The sequence below is a fragment of the Nerophis ophidion genome, linkage group LG27 (genome assembly GCF_033978795.1).
Source record: "Nerophis ophidion isolate RoL-2023_Sa linkage group LG27, RoL_Noph_v1.0, whole genome shotgun sequence".
NCBI lineage: Eukaryota > Metazoa > Chordata > Actinopteri > Syngnathiformes > Syngnathidae > Nerophis > Nerophis ophidion.
In genome coordinates this window covers 16474658-16502157 of record NC_084637.1, presented here as the reverse complement: position 1 = coordinate 16502157, position 27500 = coordinate 16474658, and the positions used below count along the sequence as shown (strand labels likewise).

Genomic DNA, 27500 nt, shown 5'->3' with positions numbered 1-27500 from the left:
ATATATATATATATATATATATATATATATATATATATATATATATATATATATATATATATACATATATCCATCTTCTTCCGCTTATCCGAGGTCGGGTCGCGGGGATAGCAGCCTAATCAGGGAAGCCCAGACTTCCCTCTCCCAGCCACTTCGTCTAGCTCTTCCCGGGGGATCCCAAGGCGTTCCCAGGCCAGCCGGGAGATATAGTCTTCCCAACGTGTCCTGGGTCTTCCCCGTGGCCTCCTACCGGTTGGACATGCTCTAAACACCTCCCTCGGGAGGCGTTCGGGTGGCATCCTGACCAGATGCCCGAACCACCTCATCTGGCTCCTCTCGAGGTGGAGGAGCAGCGGCTTTACTTTGAGCCCCTCCCGGATGGCAGAGCTTCTCAGCCTATCTCTAAGGGAGAGCACCGCCACCCGGCGGAGGAAACTCATTTCGGCCGCTTGTACCCGTGATCTTATCCTTTCGGTCATGACCCAAAGATGTCCACGCGATGCTGCAGAGTCTTGTCAACCAAGACAGCCCCACAGCATCCAGAGCCTTAAGGAACTCCGGGCGGGTCTCATCTACCCCTGGGGCCTTGCCGCCGAGGAGTTTTTTAACTACCTCAGCAACCTCAGCCCCAGAAATAGGAGGGACCACCACAGATTCCCCAGGCACCGCTTCCTCAAAGGAAGACGTGTTGGTGGGATTAAGGAGGTCTTCAAAGTATTCCCTCCACCGATCCACAACATCCGCAGTCGAAGTCAGCAGAACACCATCCGCACCATACACGGTGTTAATAGTGCACTGCTTCCCCTTCCTGAGGCGGCGGATGGTGGTCCAGAATCGCTTCGAAGCCGTCCGGAAGTCGTTTTCCATGGCTTCCCCGAACTCTTCCCATGTCCGAGTTTTAGCCTCCGCGACCGCTAAAGCTGCACACTTGGCCCGTCGATACCCGTCCACTGCCTCCGGAGTCCTATGAGCCAAAAGAACCCGATAGGACTCCTTCTTCAGCTTGACGGCATCCCTCACTGCTGGTGTCCACCAACGGGTTCTGGGATTACCGCCACGAAAGGCACCAACAACCTTGCGGCCACAGCTCCAATCAGCCGCCTCGACAATAGAGGTTCGGAACATGGTCCACTCGGACTCATTGTCCCGCACCTCCCTCGTGACATGTTCAAAGTTCTTCCGGAGGTGGGAATTGAAACTCTCTCTGACAGGAGTCTCTGCCAGACGTTCCCATCAGACCCTCACAATGCGTTTGGGCCTGCCAGGTCTGTCCGGCATCCTCCCCCACGATCGCGGCCAACTCACCCCCAGGTGGTGATTGGTAGAAAGCTCCGCCCCGCTCTTCACCCGAGTGTCCAAAACATGAGGCCGCAAATCCGATGACACAACTACAAAGTCGATCATGGAACTGCGGCCTAGGGTGTCCTGATGCCAAGTGTACATATGGACACCCTTATGTTTGAACATGGTGTTTGTTATGGACAATCCGTGACGAGCACAAAAGTCCAATAACAAAACACCACTCGGGTTTCGATCCGGGTGTCCATTCTTCCCAATCACGCCTCTCCAGGTTTCACTGTCGTTGCCAACATGAGCGTTGAAGTACCCCAGTAGGACAAGGGAATCACCCGGGGGAGCACTTTCCAGTACTCTCTCGAGTGTTCCCAAAAAGGCTGGGTACTCTGAACTGCTGTTTGGTGCGTAAGCACAAACAACAGTCAGGACCCGTCCCCCCACCCGAAAGCGGAGGGAAGCTACTCTCTCGTCCACCGGGTTGAACTCCAACGTGCAGGCTTTGAGCCGGGGGGCAACGAGAATTGCCACCCCAGCCCATCGCCTCTCACTGCCGGCAACGCCAGAGTGGAAGAGAGTCCAGTCCCTCTCGAGAAAACTGGTTCCAGAGCCCTTGCTGTGCGTCGAGGTGAGTCCGACTATATCCAGCCGGAACTTCTCTACCTCACGCACTAGCTCAGGCTCCTGCCCCCCCAGTGAGGTGACGTTCCACGTCCCAAGAGCTAGCTTCTGTAGCCGAGGATCGGACCGCCAAGTGCCCTGTCTTCGGCTGCCGCCCAGCTCACATTGCACCCGACCTCTATGGCCCCTCCCATGAGTGGTGAGCCCATAGGAGGGATGACCCACGTTGCCTCTTCGGGCTGTGCCCGACCGGGCCCCATGGGGGAGGCCCGGCCACCAGGCGCTTGCCATCGTGCCCCAAATCCGGGCCTGGCTCCAGAGCGGGGCTCCGGTGACCCGCGTCCGGGCAAGGGAAATCTGAGTCCATTTAGTTGTAATTCCATAGAAGTCTTTGAGCTGCTCTTTGTCTGATCACTCACCTAGGACCTGTTTGTCTTGGGAGACCCTACCAGGGGGCATGAAAGCCCCCAGACAACATAGCTCCTAGGATCATTGGGACACGCAAACTCCTCTACCACGGTAAGGTAGCAGCTCAGAGAGGATATATATATATATATATATATATATATATTGTAGCTGAGATAGGCGCCAGCGCCCCCCGCCACCCCGAAAGGGAATAAGCGGTAGAAAATGGATGGAGGGATGGATGGATATATATATATATATATATATATATATATATATATATATATATATATATATATATATATATATATATATATATATATATATAACCGTTTTACTGCATGGTTTCTATTTCTATTGGTAAAAAATATATATTTAAGAGCATGTCTAAGTACACTTATAGAGTTTGGACGTGACAGAGTGACTGGTATTCAGTCTTATAGTACCATTTTGAAATGAAGGCTAATGTTAATAGCTATTATGTAAATGATGAAAGTTACAGTGGTTTTCATACAACCCACTCTTGGTGTGTTTGTTTTTTTTTTTTTGCAAAAATTTTAGACAATTTGTGCGTAACAAACTAGTCAGTTTGCCTGTGTATTATTCAGCAGAATCGAGTGTACTAACAAAGTCCTTGTCATTTTTTTTTTTTAATTCATTACAACTGCAAAATAAGCCACTATGGGGCCAAAAAAAGTTTTGAGTGCCAGCACTTCGATTAGGAAAATGATAAACATAATTTTACTTTGTCTTTTTTTTCTGGTCCTGGTCCAGGCTTGAAGAGGTTTTCATGAGACCAAAAGAAAAGCTATAGTGTTCTCAGCACTTTGATTAGGAAAGTGACTAACATAATTCTACTTTGTCTTGTTTTCCTGCTCCTGGTCCAGGCCTGAAGAGGTTTTCACAAGACCAACAGAAAGCTATAGTTTTCTCAAAACTATACTTAAGCATTAATGAGAAGATGTGTGTTCCTCAGACACTTGTCTCGACAGATCATCATCAAATGAGGCATCACAGTCAAAAAGGTTTTCGGACAGATTTCTAAAGCCAAATTATTTGATGGAGATTCAATGACATAGGTGATGTTTAATTTTCAAATTTTCAATCGTCCATGAAAAGTTACAATATCAATACACACACTAAAAATCCCCAAATCCCATTTTTATTATTGAAAACAATTTAATCTTATTGGACCTCATTAAAAACGACTGTAAAGATGCATGCTAGAGAGCTCATGTAGACCACAGCGCACAGCGACATCTAGTGTACATTTGATGAACACATTGCTGCTCCCAATGCCCATTTTCCACTCATTTTATTTTTGGGACCTGGAGAAGTTTTACTTCAGATTGAAGGAGTTCGTCGTCGGAAAAAACTACCGTGGAACCTTCAGGCTTGTCTCTGCTGTTTTATTATTATTTCTATCATTATTTATTATTATTATTGAACTTTAGCTGTCCATTTATTTTGGAGACTAAAATTAAATTGTGTTGGGATTAGATTGATTTTTTTTTTTTTTGTGAAGGGCAATTTTTTACCTGCCAAAAAATACAATTAAACACGAAAAATAAATAAGTAAAACTGCAAAAAATGTACAACTAATTACAAAAACATGTTGATGCTGAAAACCATAATTATACACCTTATAGCAAGGGTGTCCAAACTTTTTCCACTGAGGGCCGCACACTGAAAAATCAAAGCAAGCGGGGGCTATTTTCATAATTTTTATTTTAGAAAAACAATACAATATATGTATAAAAAAATATACATTTAGGCCTCCACTCAGTTATGATCCCGGGGACCCCAAAGGGTTTTGGTCAAAAAAATATTAAAAATGTGTCACTATTCAGTATTATTATTTTCATTATTATTCAAGTTTTAAATCTCTAGATCAACATTAGGAAAAAAAATGGAAAAAACACAAAATATGCAATATTTTCATTCAATAACATTTTTTTAAGTGGAATATTTGAGATTATATAATAATTGGAGCCTTAATTTTGGATTTTGATTCATTATTATTTTTTGAGCAATGACACTTAAAAACAAATCACACTAAAATAATTGGGGAATCAAAAGTATCTTACTCATTAAAGTGTTAAAAAATAAATCATAATTTTTTTTTTTACCGTTTGCTTTTAGCAAAATAATCTCGAGATCAACTTCAGATCTATCCATCAATTGTTGGTTTTATTGTTTATGTTTTTTGTTTGTTTTAGGCCCTTCTTAAAAAAAACAAAAAAAACAGCTCAGTTGTTTTGTATGGCAAAACACAAAATATGCAACATTTTCCCCAAAAAATAATTCAAAGTGGAATATTTAATGTCACGTAATCGGAGCCTTGAATAGGTCAATAATTCAAAATGACATTGATTTTGATTCATTATTATTTTTTAAAGAAAGAAACAGCCTGCATGGCAGCTTTGCGTTATAAGAGTAAGCATGGCAACAATTTCTTGTTACATTTCACATGTTTGCTGTTTTGTACCACTTTTTATGTTTTTAATTTTTTTCAATTGTATTCGTAAAATGTGCCGTTGGGCCGTTAAAAAATAACCCGTCGGGCCGCAAATGGCCGCCGGGCCGCACTTTGGACACCCCTGCCTTATAGGTTTAAGAACACCTTTCTTCAAATATAACTTCTACATTTTTTTTAGCTTTTTTTTACAGTATACAAAATAATCTGAACAAAATAATTGAAATTATTCCCTTATTCTCTTTTGTTACAATTGTTTAAGCAAAATAAGACGGATGATTGGCCCTCATTCAAATTACTTGTCGTTTAGACACAAATTACTCAGTTGTCTTTGAATTTAACAGTAAACATATACACATTAGACACCCAACAAAAAATTATTTTGAAAAAAAAAAAAAGAAAACTGAATATTGATCTCAGTATCGACCTGAAATGGTGCTGTCGATATTTGGATCGATTCATTGATTTAGGACAATGGTTCGCAACCTTTTTTCAGTGATGTACCCCCTGTGAACATTTTTTAAATTCAAGTACCCCCTAATCAGAGCAAAGCATTTTGGGTTGGAAAAAAGAGATAAAGAACTAAAATACAGCACTATGTCATCAGTTTCTGATTTATTGTATGACAGTGAAAATATTGCTCATTTGTAGTGGTCTTTCTTGAACTATTTGGAAAAAAAGATATAAAAATAACTAAAAACTTGTTGAAAAATAAACAAGTGATTCAATTATAAATAAAGATTTCTACACATAGAAATAATCATCAACTTAAAGTGCCCTCTTTGGGGATTGTAATAGAGATCCATCTGGATTCATGAATTTATTTCTAAACATTTCATCACAAAAAAAGAAATCTTTAACATCAATATTTATGGAACATGTCCACAAAAAATCTAGCTGTCAACACTGTGTATTGCATTGTTGCATTTCTTTTCACAGTTTATGAACTTGAAGTATGATTCAATAAATATATTTTATGAAGGATTTTTGAATTGTTGCTATTTTTAGAATATTAAAAAAAAAATCTCACGTACCCCTTGGCATACCTTCAAGTACCCCCATTTGAGACTCACTGATTTCGGAAATGCAGCCATGTTTAAACTTGTGTGCTGAGCAAAACATTTTTTATTACATTTTTACAAGGTTTATACAAGTGAATAAGCTACGATAAGTGGGTTCACAACTGAGAAATATGCGATGATTTTTAAAAGCATTATTATTGTAAAAAGCTATGGTTATTTGATGAATTATAAACGATATGTGAAAGTCATAAAAAACAAACTATAAATACGATTGCGTTTTCCGTTCGGGCTCCAGTACTCTGGAATGCCCTCCCGGTAACAGTTCGAGATGCTATCCCAGTAGAAGCATTTAAGTCTCACCTTAAAACTCATTTGAATACTCTAGCCTTTATATAGACTCCCTTTTTAGACCAGTTGATCTGTTTTTTTTTTCTTTTTCTCGTCCGTCCCACTGGAGGGGGTCTGGTCCGGTGGCCATGGATGAGGTGCTGGCTGTATATTTATATAATATTTATATAATATTTACATATTTATATAATATGTATCTACAAGCTCTGTTCACAGAGTCTCATTGCTTTTAGGAGCGGTCGAGCAAGTCAAAAGCCGAAAAAAGAAAAAAAAATATATTATTATTATTGTTTTATTTATTTTTTTATTTGCGGCGGCCATAATTTTTTCGTGGCGAGCCGCCACAAATAAATGAATGTGTGGGAAACCCTACGGTCCTCTCCAAGGTTTCTCATAGTCATCATTGTCACCGACATCCCACTGAGTGTGAGTTTTCCTTGCCCTTTTGTGGGCTCTACCGAGGGTGTCGTTGTGGTTTGCGCGGCCCTTTGAGACACTAGTGATTTAGGGTTATATAAATAATCAAAGACATGCACCTGGGGATAGGTTGATTGGCAACACTAAATTGGCCCTAGTGTGTGAATATGAGTGTGAATGTTGTCTGTCTATCCGTGTTGGCCCTGCGATGAGTTGGCGACTTGTCCAGGGTGTACGACCGCCTTCCGCCCGATTGTAGCTGAGATAGGCGCCAGTGCCCCCCGCGACCCCAAAAGGGAATAAGCGGTAGAAAATAGATGGGATGGATGATTATAATACATGTAACATACTGGTGAATTTTATTTGGATTTTAAATGATATGTGAAAATCATAAAAAAACTCATTATAAATACAATTATTTTATAATACATGTAACATACTGGTAATGTGAGTGTGAATGTTGTCTGTCTATCTGTGTTGGCCATGCGATGAGTTGGCGACTTGTCCAGGGTGTACCCCGCCTTCCGCCCGGTTGTAGCTGAGATAGGCGCCAGCGCCCCCCGCGACCCCGAACGGGAATAAGCGGCAGAAAAATGGATGGATGGATAGGCGCCAGCGACCCCAAAAGGGAATAAGCGGTAGAAATGGATTGATGGTAACATACTGGTGAATTTTATTTGGATTTTAAACGATATGTGAAAATCATAAAAACTAATTCTAAATACAATTAATAATTTTATAACATATGTAAAATTTATAAACCGGCAAAAAAAAAAAAAAAAAAATACATTTGATTTTCAACGCTCAAGCGATGACGTCATGGGTTATTTGCGGAAGTAGTCCGGGGCATCAACAAACACGTCCGTGTTCTCGAAAGCGAAGAACACACTATTGTTAAAAACTTCCCGGGACGCGGAATACCCTTTTAAAGACAACTATCGTGGCTGAGTTGACAAAGGTGAGCATAAATACACAATGTTCAGCCGAACAATTCATCATAAGCTTGTCCGACCTTCACCGCTTCAAGCTAGCACAATGACAAGCAATGGTTACATTTAAAAACTGATCCTGAATCAGTTTTTGTCCACTGTGGTCAACCGTTGATGATCCGTTATTTTCCATTAATCTTGACCGTGGACGGTTTCTGACGCTTGGGTGGTCCTGCAGTCTTCTGGTCGGTATTACCGCAGCCCTTCACTTCCTGTCCAATGTATTTTGAAATCTTAGGTCGAGGGTTCCAAGCAAAGGAGTCTGAGACCAAGGTGCTGTCGGTCTGGGTACTCGGAATTCCCGACTTCCGGGTCCGGCTTGAAGGCAGCACGCTGATTGAATGGAAGAAAGCAGGGGAGCTAATCAGACTGATGTGGACAAGACCAGACCTCCTGCAAGGGACTGCAGCACCCAGACCATAAGCACAGGAGGGCAAGGTTTGGGCTTGTATCTAAACCAGTGGTTCTTAACCTTGTTGGAGGTTCCGAACCCCACAAGTTTTCATACGCGCATTCACCGAACCCTTCTTTTGTAATTTTTTTTGGGTAATTTTTTTTTTCAGATTCAAAACAAAGTTACATGTTTTTTTTTCCTGGTGTACAAAATGAACCGTGCATGAACTCACAACAAATTACACACCTGCAAATCAGTGTGACTTTTGCTGTTGTCGTATCCACGATACGCCGATATGGAGAAGTTTTTATTTACACGATGAGTCAATACTTGCCAACCCTACCGATTTTTCCGGGAGAATCCCGAATTCCAACCATTTTCCTTTAGCATCCTCTACAACCTGTCGTCACATCCGATTTGCCTCCATACAAACGGCGAGCCGGCGCATTCACATCATTTATGTGGCTTTTACACACACAAGTGAATGCAACGCATACTTGGTCAACAGCCATACAGGTCACACTGAGAGTGGCCGAATAAACAACTTTAACACTGTTACAAACGCACCACACTGTGAACCCACACCAAACAAGAATGACAAACACATTTTGTGAGAACATCTTCACCGTAACACAACAGAAGAAATACCCAGAATCCTTTGCAGCACTAACTCTTCCGGGATCTACAATATACACCCCCACTACTACCAAACCCCACCCACCTAAACCACGCCCCACCCACATCAACCCCCTGACCCCCATCTCCTGAATTCGGAGGTTTCAAGGTTGGCAAGTATGGATGAGTCGGGTGTGTCTTGACTGGCTCTGCCGAACCCCTGAGGCCGACTCACCGAACCCCTAGGGTTCGATCGAACCCAGGTTAAGAACCACTGTTCAAAACACTAATACGATCATGTTGCAGTTTTAACGATACTTGGGTTTTTTATGGTGCAGGTCATGGTCTCAGGTTGTCAAAGATAAACCTGTTCAGCTTGTTGAGTTTGTGGTTGGAGTTGTTCCCCCTGGAGCGACCTAAAGAAGATGATCAGGTGTGTACACAAATGTTTACCACGATACAAAGGGCCATTTGTGCATCAGTATTTTATCAGTTGTGCATGTAGATCAGGGGTCACCAACGCGGTGCCCGTAAGTACCAGATGAGTAGCACGCTGGCATGTTCTAAAAATAGCTCAAATAGCAGCACTTACCAGTGAGCTGCCTCAATTTTTTTTTAATTGTATTTATTTACTAGGAAGCTGGTCTCGCTTTGCTCGACATTTTTAATTCTAAGAGAGACAAAACTCAAATAGAATTTTGAAAATCAAAGAAAATATTTTAAAGACTTGGTCTTCACTTGTTTAAATGAATTCATTTATTTGTTTCTACTTTGCTTCTTATAACTTTCAGAAAGACAATTTTTGAGAAAAAATACAATCTTAAAAATGATTTTAGGATTTTCAAACACATATACCTTTTTACCTTTTAAATTCCTTCCTCTTCTTTCCTGACAATTTATATCAATGTTCAAGTATTTTTTTTTATTGTAAAGAATAATAAATATATTTTAATTTAATTCTTCATTTTAACTACTGTTTTTTCGACAAAGAATATTTGTGAAATATTTCTTCAAACTTATTATGATTAAAATTCCCTAAAATATTCTGGCAAACCTTGAAAATCTGTAGAATCAAATATGAATCTTATTTCAAAGTATTTTGAATTTCTTTAAAAAAATTTAGTTCCGGAAAATCTAGAAGAAATAATGGTTTGTCTTTGTTAGAAATACAGCTTGTTCCAATTTGTTATATATTCTAACAAAGTGCAGATTGGATTTTAACCTATTTAAAGCAAGTCATCAAAATTCTAAAAGTAATCTTAATCAGGAAAAATTACTAATGATGTTCCATAAATTCTTTTTTTAATTTTTTCAAAAAGATTTCAATTAGCTAGTTTTTCTCTTCATTTTTTTCGGTTGAATTTTGAATTTTAAAGAGTCGAAATTGAAGATGAATTATGTTTCAAAATTAAACATTCTTTTTTTTTTCGTGTTTTCCCCTCTTTTAAATTGTTCGATTAAGTGTTCTTTTCATCATTTATTCTCTACAAAAAACCTTCTGTAAAAGGAAAAAAATGTACGACGGAATGACAGACAGAAATACCCATGTTTATATATATATATATATATATATATATGTATATATATATATATATATATATATATATATATATATATATATATATGTGTATATATATATATATATATTTACCTTTAAAAAAAAACCATATATATATATATATATATATATATATACATAGTATATAGATAGATATATTTTTTAAAGGTAAATTGAGCAAATTGGCTATTTCTGGCAATTTATTTAAGTGTGTATCAAACTGGTAGCCCTTCGCATTAATCAGTACCCAAGATGTAGCTCTTGGTTTCAAAAAGGTTGGTGACCCCTGAGGTAGATTTACTACTTTTTCATGTATAATAAAGATGGCTGATGCAGCAAATGCATGTGTGGCCCCATTTCGGTCTTTAAAATGACTCGTGTAACACACTACAGGGGCCACAGGGCTGACTGCAGCCTAATGAGTTGTGTAATAGTCGTCCTTCGCCACACTGCGTTTCTAAGTTTGCGGCTTGTAAAGGTGACTATGTGGGTGTTATTTCATGTCAAGAGGTCTTTTTAATGTTTGCGTATTTAGATGGTATTTAAAGTAGGGTTGTACAGTATACCGGTATAAGTATATTACCGCGATACTAATGAATTTTTTTCGGTACTATACCGCCCGAAAAGTACCGGTCCCGCACCCTCCCGCGCCGAAGTCACGTCGTGTCATTGCTAGTTTATGTGCAGAAGAGCATGTTAGGCAGTGCACAATCACAGAGTACTTACAAGCAGACACAGTGTGTAGACAGAAAAGGGAGAAAGGACGCATTATGGCTTAAAAACTACGATAAAGGGCAAGTTGTAACACTGAAACGCCCTCAGGAAGAGGTTCTTTAAAACATGGCTCGCAAGCCAGCGGTTAACGTTCATCCGCCGTCGGCAGTGTTTTAGCTACTTCTGAATCACTAATTTCGTCTCCATGGCGACAAATAAAGTATGTTTCTTACAAGTATCATCCCTGCAGGACGAGGAATAGCTAAACATGCTTCACTACACACCGTAGCTCACTGGCACCAAAAGGTAAACAAACGCCACTGGTGGATCGATACCTAACATCCACTGTAATGATCCCAAGTACAAGCAGTAGAGATGCGCGGTTTGCGGTCTCATCCGCGGAGTCCGCGGATAAACTGCGGGTCGGGCTGGTGACATGACGAAAAAATTTATTTTAATTAGATTCAGGCGGGTGGCGGTTGCAAACAATAGGAGACGCTAATATTCTCTCGAATGACTGCCGGCAGTCACCCAGTTAATAAGTATTAGGGCGTGCTATGAAGCCATTGACTTTGTCGCCTTCTACAGCATGTACGATCGTACACACAACATGTTGCTTGTCAGTCCAGCAACATGTTGTGAGTGGCTTCCGCAGCAACACGCACACGACTGCAAGGCATACTGGGTGACACAGAGTACACTAATGGTTGTGATATAAACAATTTTAACACTCTTAGTAATATGCGCCATGCTGTGAAGCCACACCAAACAAGATTGACAAACACATTTCGGGAGAACATCCTCCCAGTAACACAACATAAACGCAACACAACAAATACCCAGAATCCTTTGTATCCATGAAACTTCTGACTATTTTATACACCCCGGGTGGACGGCGGGTGGATGACGACTTTGGTGATGCGGTTGCAGATGATATAATTGCATATCCGCGCATCTCTAACAAGCACGTATCGAGTTGATACTACTATGATTACGTCGATGTTTTTTGGCATCACAAAATCTATCGTTTTTTTTAAATGTATATTATGTTTACAAACTCAGGAAAGATGTCCCTGGACACATGAGGACTTAAAATATGACCAATGTATGATCCTGTAACTACTTTGTATCGGATTGATACCCAAATTTGTGGTATCATCCAAAACTGATGTAAAGCATTAAACAACAGAAGAATAAGTGATTTTGTTTAAATAGAGCCAATAATGCAATTTTTTGTTGTCTCCTTTATTTAGAAAAGTACCAAAATAATTGTATTACCAGTACAAAAATATTGGTATCATTACATCACTAATTTAAAGCGTATTTTGATAGTCGTAAACAGGTGTTTTATGCTGACAGTGTGAAAATATTTGATTTAAAATGAATAATTCCTACTTCATTTACCATGGCCAGGCTCGGAACCAATTAACTATAAACAAGGGATTACCGTATTGGTCTTGGCCAGGGGAAGGGAACCTATGGCTCTCGAGCCAGATGTGGCTCTTTTGATGACTTAATTTGGCTCTCAGATAAATGATAAATGGGTTGTACTTGTATAGCGCTTTTCTACCTTCAAGGTACTCAAAGCGCTTTGACACTACTTCCACATTTACCCATTCACACACACATTCACACACTGATGGAGGGAGCTGCCCTGCAAGGCGCCAACCAGCACCCATCAGGAGCAAGGGTGAAGTGTCTTGCTCAGGACACAACGGACGTGACGAGGTTGGTACTAGGTGGGATTTGAACCATGGACACTCGGGTTGCGCACGGCCACTCTCCCACTGCGCCACGCCGTCCCCAAATCTTAGCTGACATTGCTTAACATGTTAAGTAATGAATAATTCCGCTGGTAATCAGTGTTCGAAATATAAAACATTCTCATAGATTTTAATCCATCCGTCCGTTCAAGAAGTCGCAATAATGGCAAGAAGTATTTAATTTATCATTGGTTAGCTTCAAATAACAATGTTATTAAAAATAATAACAGACTTATTATACTCTAAAAATGTTGGTCTTACTTAAAAAATTCACACATTTAATTGTATTCTGTGTTAAAAAATATTACGTGGCTCTCATGGAAATACATTTTAAAATATTTGGCTTTCATGGCTCTCTCTGCCAAAAAGGTTCCCGACACCTGGTTTTGGCGCTCAGAAGTAGACTTAGTCACTAAATTACTATTTAGTTACGTGTCATCAAAGAGTAAAAAGGCATTTCTTTCAATATGCATCATAACAAAAAGGGTAATACTAAAAAAATGGATAGATGTTGATAGTCCAACTCGCACTGACAGGTATATACAAGCTATGGAGATGATATCAGTAGAAAAAACTGCATTTAGTTTAGATAATAATGAGTCATATATTGGAATATGGGATACATGATCTAAATTTGTTTTAACTATTAATCCATCCATCCATCCATCCATCTATTTTCTACCGCTTGTCCCTTTCGGGGTTGTTAGGGGTACTGGAGCCTATTTTAGCTGCATTAAATGAACCTAAAATATATGACTTCTTTTATCTTTGTGGAAAATATTGGACGCAATGTGTTGTCAAGCGTATGAGATGTGATGCAAATGTAAGCCACTGTGACACTATTGTTCATTTTTTAAATGGTTTTGTAAATGGCTGTAATGATAATGGCAATGACGGATTTCTAATCACTGCTATGATGGAATTGTCATAAATATTGATACTGTTGTCGATATTATTCTTTTTTTTTGGACTACTTTTGGATTGTTTTGTGTCATGTTTATGTGTCCTCAATTGGTCTGTCGATTGCTAGTCTGAATGTTGCTAGGTCAGTTTGGTTTTGGAATTGGAATTGTATTATTGTGTATTATTTTGTTGGACAATTGTAGCTGAGATAGGCACCAACGCCCCCCGCGACCCCAAAGGGAATAAGCGGTAGAAAATGGATGGATGGATGGATGGATGGATGGATGGATGGATGGATGGATGGATGGATGATTAATAAGAAAAGAAAAGTTGATTTAGCAATTGCAGTTTGAGTGTTTGCATCAAAGACAAAAGCAATAAAAAGGCTGCTAAAGTATGTTTATAATTATATGTCAAGAGATAATGTGGTATGAATATTCTATAAGTTATGTAAAAATGTGTATTTTGTAAAAATTATCACTTAAAAAAATACACAAAAAGATTAAATTAACAACAATGATTTAGTTCAATTCAATTTGTTCAGTTGTGTTTATATTCTGGATTACATCCAAAGTCTATATGATAAGATAAAAAAATCGATTTATAAGTCCAAGCGGTAACAAAAATGTGTGACGCCGAATCAATGCTATGCCGCTTAGACATTAATTGAAAGAGTAACTGAAACACAATAAATGTGCAAAAACTATGAAACAAACAAATGTTTTTAAACATCATTTATTTGAGGAAAAAGTTTGGCCGCATTACAAACTTAAACAGAATGGTTGTTTTGTAAATACGGTCGTTAACCTGTCATGATGACGGCGTTTGAAGCGATGCTAAACCAGCAATTACCTGACGCGGGGACGCAATGCTGCTAAACCGGACTAAAACTACGAAGAACATGTTGAGTCACCGCTGATTGGAAGGGTAGCAGAAACAAAGAGTAACTGTTTCTATGAGGTCATTCAAAATATAAAAGAGAAGCCACCACCGGACCAACGAAACTTGCGAGAGCCAGCACCTTGATAAAGAAGTTGAGAAACACTTGAATTTAGGAAAGAACTTGTAACGAATTATTAGGTTGCGTCCTACTTCTGCGCCAACAATTAAGTCGTCACGTTCATGTATGGACCTCATTTGTCATTCATACGCATTTCCACATTGTTTTCGGCAAATAAAACTAACTATCTACAGTGGGGCAAAAAAGTATTTAGTCAGCCACCGATTGTGCAAGTTCTCCCACTTAAAATGATGACAGAGGTCTGTAATTTTCATCATAGGTACACTTCAACTGTGAGAGACAGAATGTGGAAAAAAAATCCAGGAATTCACATTGCAGGAATTTTAAAGAATTTATATGTAATTTATGGTGGAAAATAATTATTTGGCCACTTCAAACAAGGAAGATCTCTGGCTCTCACAGACCTGTAACTTCTTCTTTAAGAAGCTCTTCTGTCCTTCACTCGTTACCTGTATTAATGGTACTTGTTTGAACTTATCTGTATAAAAGACACCTGTCCACAGCCTCAAACAGTCAGACTCCAAACTCCACTATGGCTAAGACCAAAGAGCTGTCGAAGGACACCAGGAAAAGAATTGTAGACCTGCACCAGACTGGGAAGAGTGAATCTACAATAGGCAAGCAGCTTGGTGTGAAAAAATCAACTGTGGGAGCAATTATCAGAAAATGGAAGACATACAAGACCGCTGATAATCTCCCTCGATCTGGGGCTCCACGCAAGATCTCATCCTGTGGGGTCAAAATGATCATGAGAACGGTGAGCAAAAATCCCAGAACCACACGGGGGTACCTGGTGAATGACCTGCAGAGAGCTGGGACCAAAGTAACAAAGGTTACCATCAGTAACACACTACGCGGACATGGAATACAATCCTGCAGTGCCAGACGTGTCCCCCTGCTTAAGCCAGTGCATGTCCAGACCCGTCTGAAGTTTGCCAGAGAGCAAATGGATGATACAGCAGAAGATTGGGAGAATGTCATGTGGTCAGATGAAACCAAAGTAGAACTTTTTGGTATATTCTCAACTCTTAGTGTTTGGAGGAAGAAAAATACTGAGTTGCATCCCAAGAACACCACATGGGGTGAAGTATGGGGGTGGAAACATCATGCTTTGGGGCTGTTTTTCTGCTAAGGGGACAGGTCGACTGATCCGTGTTAAGGACAGAATGAATGGGGCCATGTATCGTGAGATTTTGAGCCAAAACCTCCTTCCATCAGTGAGAGCTTTGAATGGTTGACCAAATACTTATTTTCCACTATATTTTACAAATAAATTCTTTAAAATTCCTACAATGTGAATTCCTGGATTTTTTTTTTCACATTCTGTCTCTCACAGTTTACCTATGATGAAAATTACAGACCTCTGTCATCATTTTAAGTGGGAGAACTTGCACAATCGGTGGCTGACTAAATACTTTTTTGCCCCACTGTATCCATTTTCTACCGCTTTATCCCTTTCGGAGTCGCGGGTGGTCGCTGGAGCCAATCTCAGCTACATTCGGGTGGAAAGCGGGGTACACCCTGGACAAGTTTCCACCTCATCACAGGGCCAACACAGATAGACAACATTCACACTCACATTCACACACTAGGGCCAATTTAGTGTTGCCAATCAACCTATCCCCAGGTGCATGTCTTTGGAGGTGAGAGGAAGCCGGAGAAGCCAGAGGGAACCCTTGAAGTCACGGGGAGAACATGCAAATTCCACACAGAAAGATAACTATTCTCTATAAAGTGTGTTTTTTTGCTGTGTCCGGAAAGTCCTAATCAGATTTACATTATCACTGGTGGAAAAGATTGTTCCCAGCCTTGCTACCACTGAGACTTTTTTTAATGTAATAGTAACAAAAACCGAGGTACCGCCTGTAAACGTGTGGCTTGAAATCTACAAAATGCCAAAACAAAGAACATTTTTGTGGCTTATTGTCACTAGGGCTGCAAATCTTTGGGTGTCCCACGATTCGATTCAATATCGATTCTTGGGGTCGTGATTCGATTTTTTTCGATTCAATGCGATTCTCGATTCAAAAACGATGTTTTTCCGATTCAAAACTATTCTGTATTCATTCAATACATAGGATTTCAGCAGGATCTACCCCAGTCTGCTGACATGCTAGCAGAGTAGTAGATTTAAAAAAAAAAAGCTTTTATAATTGTAAAGGACAATGTTTTATCAACTGATTGCAATAATGTAAATTTGTTTTAACTATTAAACAAACCAAAAATATGACTTATTTAATCTTTGTGAAAACATTGGACACTGTGTTGTCAAGTTTATAAGATGCGATGCAAGTGTAAGCCACTGTGACACTATTGTTCTTTTTTAAATTTTTTTATAAATGTCTAATGATAATGTCAATGAGGGATTTTTAATCACTGCTATGCTGAAATTATAACTAATATTGATACTGTTATTGATAATATTCTGTGTCATGTTTGTGTCTCCTCTCAATTTCTCTGTTTATTGCAGTTCTGAGGGTTGCTGGGTCAGGTTTGATTTTGGAATTGGATTGCATTGTTATGGTATTGCTGTGTAGTGGTTTGTTGGATTGATAAAAATAAATAAATAAAATAAAATCTTTTTTTTTTTTTAAATAGGATCGATTCTGAATCGCACAACGTAGTCGAATCGATTTTTTCCCACGCCCCTAGTTGTCACCCAAAGCAATTGTTGAATGCAACAACAAAAACTTTTTTTTCTGGGTGTTATAATCCCGTTCAGATCCGCAATGTGGGTCTGGTGGTGGTGCAGGACACCAAAGTGATGGGACTCCACTACTCTGGACATGAGCTCCACCCGGGTCAAGCCGCCATCATCCAACATGGCGCCCGTCTGGCCGACTGTCAGCTGTATTTCTCCAGGCGACCCTGCGCCACCTGCCTGAAGATGATCATCAACGGTGGGTAGAGGAGATGAGAACGTTCTAAGCGTGTTGATTGGTTTGTCCGCAGAGTGTGTCCCTAATCAATCGTCCTCAGGTTCCCCCATCTGTTCCATGAGTGACAGACCGACTTAATTTTTGGGGGTTCTGTTTCCAGCTGGAGTGAGTCAGATCTCCTTCTGGCCTGGAGACCCTGAGGTCAGCATGCTGAGCTGCAGCACCCACGGTTCTCCCACCCCAGAGGAGGCCATGTTGGATGCCATGGCAACGGAGAAGCTGAAGTCCAACAGCCGCTCCCACATATGTTTGCTCCTCCAGCCTCTCGCTCCTGGCATGGCGCAGTTTGTCAGCGAGACGTCCAGAGAGTGTGACTTCATGGTGAGCGCCACCGACGACGATGATTTCAACCCGAACGCTCAAGAACTCTTCAGCAGGTATTTCACCTTGTTGTGGTTTGCGCTTGCCTACACACAAAACTACACACACGTCTCGTGCTCTTCTGTAGGGAACAAGAAAGACACTTCCACGATTTCTCCAAACACTTCCTGATCGAGAGCGCCCATCAGCACAGAGAGATTTTGACCATGATGCATCTGGAGAACTTCTGTGTGGAACCTTACTTCTCCAACCTGAGACGCAACATGAGGGAGGTGGTGGAGGTTCTTGCCTCGGTGGCGGCCGGGGTGCCTCAGCGACACTGCAGCTTTCACCGGTTAGAAAACGCTCAACTGCTCGCCCGAATCTTACACCCTTTGATTTTTGTTCAGTCATCATTTTATTGAATTTGATGTTTATTTGCATCGCGTGAATGGTCAACAACACCCAAAAATGCTAAATAGGGCTGAGCTGTATCGCGATATAATTGTATTAGATCGGTCAATATCGATAATTATTGATATTTTTATGGCCTACGGAAAATAAGGACCAGAAGAAAAGTACCGTATATTACCAAAATAGTAGTTTATTTCACAAAATCCATTTTGGAGACGGGCGTTTAAAAGAGGCAGGCGGTTATTTGCATAAGGCTTTTATTTATTTTGCACCAGCCTGCACCAGGCCATTATTTGGTTACAATGGTACTGTCCAGTTTTTCTCCTCTTAAGGGTTAAAGTTGTTCCGACGCAGGAATCGATTAAGCCAGTCACTCGTTGCACTAAACACCACCCCGAGGTCTCCCGTGTAACTCGTGGTGGCATACAACTCCTGGGCCTTAAAGGCCTAATGAAATGAGATGTTCTCCTTCAAACGGGGATAGCAGGTCCATTCTATGTGTCATACTTGATCATTTCGCGATATTGCCATATTTTTGCTGAAAGGTTTTAGTAGAGAACATCGAGGATAAAGTTCGCAACTTTTAGTCGCTAATAAAAAAAGCCTTGCCTTTACCGGAAGTAGCAGACGATGTGCGCGTGACGTCACGGGTTGTAGGGCTCCTCACATCCTCACATTGTTTATAATCATAGCCATACTTGCCAACCTTGAGACATCTGATTTCGGGAGGTGGGGGCGTAGGGGGTGGGTTGGCGTGGTCGGGGGTGGGTCGGAGGCGTGGTTGGGGCGGGGGGCGTGGTTAAGAGGGGTGGCGTAGAGTTCACCAACTCGACTCATTTCATATATATATGTATATATATATATATATATATATATATATATACATATATATATGAAATACTTGACTTTAAGTGAATTCTAGCTATATATATTTATTATATACATAAATAAAAGAAATAGTTGAATTTCAGACGGCACCTATCAAATAGTGAAGTGAATTATATTTATACAGCGCTTTTTCTCTAGTGACTCAAAGCGCTTTACATAGTGAAACCCAATATCTAAGTTACATTCAAACCAGTGTGGGTGGCACTGGAAGCAGGTGGGTAAAGTGTCTTGCCCAAGGACACAACGCCAGTGACTAGGTTGGCAGGAGCGGGAATCGAACCTGCAACCCTCAAGTTGCTGGCACGGCCACTCTACCAACCGAGCTAAACCGCCCCACAGTACATAGTACTAAAGACAGTACACGCTACACAGTAATAAAAACACAGTTGTTCTACTAACTGTACTGTGCTTGCTTGCTACTAAAAAACAACAACACTAACCTTTCACTATTAGAATACCCTTTTTTCTGCCATTTGCGTATTGGCGAGCGATCTCCGAATCCGGGAACATCCTTCACGGAATTGTTGTAGACATCCGCAAATGAGAACGGGATGTTGCTTCCAGCTATCAGCATAGCCATCCATCTTTGTCTCAGCATAAGATACACCATCGGGTCTCCATTTTGCAAGATAGGCCATAATACTGGGTTGTGAACGATGCTGCGCTGCGGACGCTTTGTGCTTCGCTGACCGTTCATGGCTGAGTATATCCGTTCACCGTGTTCAATGGAGAAGTCTGTTCTACAAAATGTACAGGCAACATACCCCTTCCCCTTCAAACTCTCCTGGATAAACTGAAATTCTTGTTTCCAACCGTTCTGGAACTTGCAAACGTATTTCTTCATTTTGCTCGTAGAAGGTGTAATATATTGGGTTGCAGTCAATAACCAGGTGTCGTGATGAAGTTACGTCTCTTTACTGTGGGCTTCAGAACAGACTCTCTAATGCATGTTACTTGACTGCACTTAAATGTAGAATATATTTACATTCTATTCTATGTACAGTAGATGGCAGTATTGTCCTGTTTAAGAGGGTCACAACATTGAGTCAGGTCTGTCTGCATGGAGCTGGAGGGGGCGTGGCCTCCAGCTGAATTTCGGGAGATTTTCGGGAGAAAATTTGTCCCGGGAGGTTTTCGGGAGAGGCGCTGAATTTCGGGAGTCTCCCGGAAAATCCGGGAGGGTTGGCAAGTATGGACGTGGAAGACCACCACATTGAATGATGTGAAGGATCACGTTTAGTGACTTGACGGGCAACTTTAAATGATGTGGAAGACCACATTGACTTACATGGTGGAGCACATTTATTGACAAGACAGCCCATCTTAAATAATGTAGAGGACTACTTTAAATTATTCAAAAGACCCCATTGGATACTGTTGTGAATCACATTTAATGACGTTAAATAATGTGGCAGACCACATCAAATTACTTGGGGACGGCGTGGCGAAGTTGGGAGAGTGGCCATGCCAGCAATCTGAGGGTTACTGGTTCTATCCCCACCTTCTACCATCCTAGTCACGTCCGTTGTGTCCTTGAGCGAGACACTTCACCCTTGCTCCTGATGGGTCCTGGTTAGGGCCTTGCATGGCAGCTCCTGCCATCAGTGTGTGAATGTGTGTGTAAATGGGTGAATGTAGAAATAGTGTCAAAGCGCTTTAAGTTCCTTAAAAAAAAAGGTGGAAAAGTGCTATACAAGTACAACACATTTACCATATACATAGAAAGCCACATTGAATGATGTGACTGAGCACGTTCAGTGGTTCGACAGGTCACCTTAAATGACATGGAGGCACTTGTTAAATGATGTGGAAGACCAGATTAAACGATGTGGTTGAGCACATACAATGACAAGATGGGCCATTTTAAACAACGTAGCGGAACACTTTAAAGGCCTACTGAAATGAGATTTTCTTATTTTAACGGGGATAGCAGGTCCATTCTATGTGTCATACTTGATCATTTCGCGATATTGCCCTATTTTTGCTGAAAGGATTTAGTAGAGAACATCGACGATAAAGGTTGCTAATAAAAAAGCCTTGCCTTTACCGGAAGTAGCAGACGATGTGCGCGTGACGTCACTGGTTGTAGGTCTCCTCACATCCTCACATTGGTCACAATCATAGCCACCAGCAGCTAGAGCGATTCGGACCGAGAAAGCGACAATTTCCCTATTAATTTTGAGCGAGGATGAAAGATTCGTGGATGAGGAAATTTAGAGTGAAGGACTAGAGCAAAAAAAAGGCGATTGCAATGGGAGCGATTTAGATGTTTTTGGACACATTTACTAGGATGATTCTGTGAAATCCCTTATCTGCCTATTGTGTTGCTAGTGTTTTAGTGAGTTAAATAGTACCTGATAGTCGAAGGGGTGTGGCCACGGGTGTGTTGACGCCAGAGTCTCTGAGGGAAGTCACGGCAGCTGCAGGAGGACGCTGGCTCCGCTGATGTGTCCGGTAAGAGCCGATTTATTACCACCATTTTTTCACCGAAAACTGCCAGTTGACATGTAGTCGGGATCCATATTCGCTTGACTGCTCTGATCCATAGTAAAGCTTCACCTTTGGGAATTTTTAAAAAGGAAACACCGGCTGTGTTTGTGTGGCTAAAGGCTAAAAACTTCCCACCTCCATCTTTCTACTTTGACTTCTCCATTATTAATTGAACAAATTGCAAAAGATTCAGCAACACAGATGTCCAGAATACTGTTTAATTATGCGAGTAAAGCAGACTACTTATAGCTTGGATCTGACTGGAAAATAATGTCCGTTACAACCCGAGACGTCAAACGCACGCGTCATCATATGCGTCGTCATACTGACGTTTTCAACACGACACTTGGCGGGAAATTTAAAATTGCAATTTAGTAAACTAAAAAGGCCATGCAATGTTAATGTTTCATCAATGATATATAAACTATCAGACAGCATGGTCGGTAGTAGTGGGTTTCAGTAGGCCTTTAACTGATTTAAAAGGCCACATTGGATGATGTTGTGGATCACATTTAATGACGTGACAAGTCCCCTAAATGATGAAGTGAATTATATTTATAAAGCGTTTTTCTCTCGTGACTCAAAGCGCTTTACACAGTGTAACCCAATATCTAAGTTGCATTTAAACCAGTGTGGGTGGCACTGAGAGCAGGTGCGTAAAGTGTCTTGCCCAAGGACACAACGGCAGTGACTAGGATGGCGGAAGCGGGAATCGGACTTGCAACCCTCAAGTTGCTGACACGGCCACTTTACCAACCAAGCTGTACCGCCCCGACAAAAATATATATGATGTAGCGAACATCATTAAATAGTGTGGCCACATGAAATTATATAGATGGCCACATGAAATGATTTGGCGGGCCAGATCTGGCCCCCGGGCCTTGAGTTTGACACTTGGGTCCTGCAGGTTGAAGTTACATCTTTGCTCGGATGAGCGCGGCTAAGGTGGTGTGGTATTACCAGTCTTTGTGGGGGCCAGTAAAACTGCCATACTATCGAGGTGACTTCCAGATTTACCCACAATATTTTAACTCTTCTCACTCCATGCAAAGAATCAACCTCCAGACAACAGGATGGCGCAACTGAACTTGTTACCTGATTGGCTGTCAGAATGTCACTCCCACTGATCAACAATCACCTCCTGCGTTGCTCTGTTACCGGAAAGCGAGTGCATTTGCTTATGCAACCAACTGTGCTTCGCAACTTCCGTTTTTTTCCGACGAAGAAAAAAATAACCAAACTTTTTTGTCAAACTTACTGATATTGACCACATGTCTATCGCAATATACATTAATATTGTTGTATCGCCCGGCCCAAAAACCTGGAATTGCACAATTTGTGGCCGAAAGTGTCCTATTCATATCAATAATATGTAACACTTTAGTATGGGGGAAATATTTTAAGTAACAAAGACTTAATTTAGAGTTATTTGGACACTAGAGGAACATATACAGTGGGGCAAAAAAGTATTTAGTCAGCCACCGATTGTGCAAGTTCTCCTACTTAAAATGATGACAGAGGTATGTAATTTTCATCATAGGTACACTTCAACTGTGAGAGACGGAATGTGAAAAAAAACCCCAGGAATTCACATTGTAGGAATTTTAAATAATTTATTTGTGAATTATGGTGGAAAATAAGTGTAGCTGAGATAGGCGCCAGCGCCCCCCACGACCCCAAAAGGGAATAAGCGGTAGAAAATGGATGGATGGATGGAATAAGTATAGAAACGCGGACGTGACGACAGGTTGTAGAGGACGCTAAAGACAGTGCCTTTAAGGCACGCCCACAATATTGTTGCCCGGGTGGAAATCGGGAGAATGGTCTCCCCGGGAGATTTTCGGGAGGGGCACTAAAATTCGGGAGTCTTCCGGGAAAATCGGGAGTCAAAATAATTGTCCTGTTCGCAATAATTTTTGTTCAAAAAATTTTTAAATTACATTGCACAAAATCCTTGAAATTGCTACAAATTTGACAGTACTGAGACCGATGAGAGTTGAAACCATGTTTACTTTAAACACGTGCGACGTCATGGCCTCATATCAGCATACGGGTCATGTTGCATTCACATTAGAAATAAAACATTTTTGGTAATATGAACGGCCACATTAAAAGATCGGATTCGACAAAAAAAATCTGAATTTTACATCCGACTTTTAAGTGTGAGCGTCGCCTTATATTCGTGTGACGCTGCCTTCTTTGCCACGCAGGGAACCCCCAGCTGCTGATGCATCGTCATCAACATCGTCGTCATCGTCGCTGGCCCCTTGCCATGAGGGCGTGTCCCAAGAAATTGCCCGTCATTGCATCATTCAGGCCAGACTGTTGGCTTATAGGACAGGTCTGCTCGGAACACTTGTCCTTCACCAGTAATAGTGTATGGTCTGTAATCACCGGTATCGTTCCAGAGGACCCAAAGGTGGGCGTCGGCGCTGTAATCTGGGCTCACAGACAGTCGGTATACTCACCTTTCTTCTGTGTTACTTTTTTTGTTTGGACTTACAAACCCCGTTTCCATATGAGTTGGGAAATTGTGTTGGATGTAAATATAAACGGAATACAATAATTTGCAAATCCTTTTCATCCCATATTCAGTTGAATGCACTACAAAGACAAGATATTTGATGTTCAAACTCATAAACCTTTTATTTTTTTTGCAAATAATAATTAACTTAGAATTTCATGGCTGCAACACATGCCAAAGTAGTTGGGAAAGGGCATGTTCACCACTGTATTACATCACCTTTTCATTTAACAACACTCAATAAACGTTTGGGAACTGAGGAAACTATTAGTTGAAGCTTTGAAATTGGTATTCTTTCCCATTCTTGTTTATGTAGAGCTTCAATCGTTCAACATTCCGGGGTCTCCCCTGTCGTATTTTACGCTTCATAATGCGCTACATATTTTCGATGGGAGACATGTCTGGACTGCAGGTGGGCCAGGAAAGTACACACACTCTTTTACTATGAAGCTACGCTGTTCTAACACGTGGCTTGGAATTTTTTTTTGCTGAAATAAGCAGGGGCGTCCATGATAACGTTGCTTGGATGACAATATTTGTTGCTCCAAAACCTGTATGGACCATTCAGCATTAATGGTGCCTTCACAGATGTGTAAGTTACCCATGCCTTGGGCACTAATACACCCCCATACCATCACAGATGCTGGCTTTTGAACTTTGCGCTTATAACAATCCGGATGGTTATTTTCCTCTTTGTTACAGAGGACACCACGTCCACAGTTTCCATATATAATTTGGAATGTGGACTTGTCTGACCACAGAACACTTTTCCACTTTGCATCAGTCCATCATAGATGAGCTCGGGCCCAGCGAAGCCGGCGGCGTTCCTTGGTGTTGTTGATAAATTGCTTTCGCTTTGTATAGTACAGTTTTAACTTGCACTTACAGATGTAGCGACCAACTGTAGTTACTGACAGTGGTTTTATGAAATGTTCCTGAGCCCATGTGGTGATATCCTTTACACACTGATGTCGGTTTTTATTGCAGTACTGCCTGAGAGTTAAAAGGTCTGTAATATTATCGCATAAGTGCAGTGATTTCTCCAGATTTTTTCTGAACCTTTTGATGATTTTACCGACCGTAGATGGTAAAATCCCTAAATTCCTTGCAATAGCTCGTTGAGAAATGTTGTTCTAAAACTATTCGTCAATTTGCTTACAAATTGGTGACCCTCGCCCCATCCTTGTTTGGGAATTACTTAACATTTCATGGAAGCTGCTTTTATACCCAATCATGGCACCCACCTGTTCCCAATTAGCCTGCACACCTGTGGGATGTTCCAAAAGAGTGTTTGATGAGCATTCCTCAACTTAATCAGTATTTATTGCCACCTTTCCCAACTTCTTTGTCATGTGTTGCTGGCATCAAATTCTAAAGTTAATGATTATTTGCCCCCCCAATTTTTTTTATCAGTTTTACCATCAAATATGTTGTCTTTGTAGCATATTCAACTAAATATGGGTTGAAAATGATTTGCAAATCATTGTATTCTGTTTATATTTACATCTAACACAATTTCCCAACTCATATGGAAACGGGGTTTGTAGATCAAATACAATGTTTTTTAACTTAATAAAGTATATAACCTTCTCTTGTCCCAGGCTGTCTGTAACAGACCAGGTGGCCTGTCTCTAGTGGGCTGCGGCTACAATGCTTACCCGGCGGGTTCGCAGTACGCCGAGTACCCGCTGATGGACGACAAGCAGGAGGACAAACGGCGACGCAAGTACCGATACATTATCCACGCGGAGCAGAACGCCCTCACCTTCAGGTATCTTTGGAACCGTGGCGGTGCCGCCTGACGTGACTTTGACACTCGCCGTTTTTGTAGGACCCGCGATATCTACCCAGAGGAAGCCGCCATGTTGTTTGTGACAAAATGTCCATGTGACGAGTGCGTCCCTCTGATCCGAGGCGCCGGCATCACGCACATCTACACCAACGACCACGACCGGGATCGGGACAAAGGAGACATTTCCTACCTGCGCTTCAGCAACCTGACGGGCATCCAGAAGTTCATAGTGAGCATTCTTTCACGTTGCAGCACTTTAGAGGCCTACTGAAATGAGATTTTCTTATTTGAACGGGAATAGCAGGTCCATTCTGTGTCATACTTGATCATTTTGCGATATTGCCATATTTTTGCTGAAAAGATTTAGTAGAGAACATCGACGATAAAGTTCGCAACTTTTGGTCGCTAATAGAAAAGCCTTGCCTGTACCGGAAGTATGTGCGCGTGACGTCATGAGTTGCAGGGCTCCACACATATTCCCATTATTTATAATGTGAGCCACCAGCAGTAAGAGCTATTCGGACCGAGAGAGTGACAATTTCCCCATTAATTTTAGCAAGGATCAAAGATTCGTGAATTAGGATATTGATAGTGAAGGAATAGAAAAAAACAAAAAAACAAGCGACAGCTCCGGCAACGGCAGATGTAATTACACACATTTACTAGGATAATTATGGAAGATCCCTTATCTGCTTATTGTTTTAATAGTGTTTTAGTGAGATTTTAAAGATTGTAAAGACATACCTCGAGGTCGGATGGCTGTGGCGAACACACTGTGTCTCAGAGAGAAGCCGAGGAGCCAAGCTCACAGCTGCTGCAGAACGACGAATAATCCACTGATGTATTCGGTAAGATAGATTTCACAATTCCCCCATCCAAAAACATGCTGGTTGACATAGAGAAAACATGTTTGCTTGACCGCTCTGCTTTCACAACAAACAAACACCGGATGGGTCTCGGTGCTAAAGACAGCTGCAATCCACCGCTTTTCACCAACAGCATTCTTCTTTATAGTCTCCATTATTAAATGAACAAATTGCAAAACATTCAGCAACACAGATGTCCAAAATACTATGTAATTATGCGGTTAAAGCAGACTGCTTTTAGCTGTGTGTGTGCGCGCATTGCTAATTTTCCCTGACAGTCCATGACGTCACGCGTACACGTCATCATTCCGCGACGTTTTCAACAAGAAACTAACGGGAAATTTAAAATTGCAATTTAGTAAACTAAAAAGGCCGTATTGGCATGTGTTGCAATGTTAATATTTCATCATTGATATATAAACTATCAGACTGCGTGGTCGGTGGTAGTGGGTTTCAGTAGGCCTTTAGTAAACAAGTGGAAGTAAAACGTGTGTGTTCACAGTGGCAAAGGAACCCAGTCACGTCTTCCTACGTCACCGCCAGTAAGATCCGTCTTCCTATCTGTACTTGCTCCCGCCTGATGCTTGCTAAACGTCCATATTTTGGTTCCAGACGGCTGCCCAGGCAAGCGCAAGCGGTGGGAGGAGCAGGAGAAGCAAAGCATCAAGAAGCTCCGCCACGACAGCGCGGCCGACAACTCGCCTCCTATGAGCTGAGTATCGCATGTTGAACCTGAACGTCATCTCGC

General features: G+C 41.2%; 1 protein-coding gene across 1 annotated transcript in view; it reads left to right on the top strand.

The window, feature by feature from the left end:
• Positions 1 to 7396: 7396 nt before the first annotated feature.
• Positions 7397 to 27500, top strand: part of cdadc1 (cytidine and dCMP deaminase domain containing 1) — a 20348-nt gene continuing 244 nt past the window's right edge. Inside the window, exons 1-12 of the mRNA XM_061889098.1 lie at positions 7397 to 7540; positions 7810 to 8009; positions 8919 to 9013; positions 17262 to 17439; positions 17579 to 17855; positions 17927 to 18133; positions 23781 to 23911; positions 23979 to 24028; positions 25696 to 25865; positions 25926 to 26115; positions 27255 to 27294; positions 27365 to 27500. The exon at positions 27365 to 27500 is cut by the window's right edge and continues 244 nt beyond it. Of these exons, the coding sequence (XP_061745082.1) occupies positions 7913 to 8009; positions 8919 to 9013; positions 17262 to 17439; positions 17579 to 17855; positions 17927 to 18133; positions 23781 to 23911; positions 23979 to 24028; positions 25696 to 25865; positions 25926 to 26115; positions 27255 to 27294; positions 27365 to 27468 (1539 nt within the window). The 5' untranslated portion in view covers positions 7397 to 7540; positions 7810 to 7912 and the 3' untranslated portion in view covers positions 27469 to 27500. The remainder of the gene's footprint in view (positions 7541 to 7809; positions 8010 to 8918; positions 9014 to 17261; positions 17440 to 17578; positions 17856 to 17926; positions 18134 to 23780; positions 23912 to 23978; positions 24029 to 25695; positions 25866 to 25925; positions 26116 to 27254; positions 27295 to 27364) is intronic.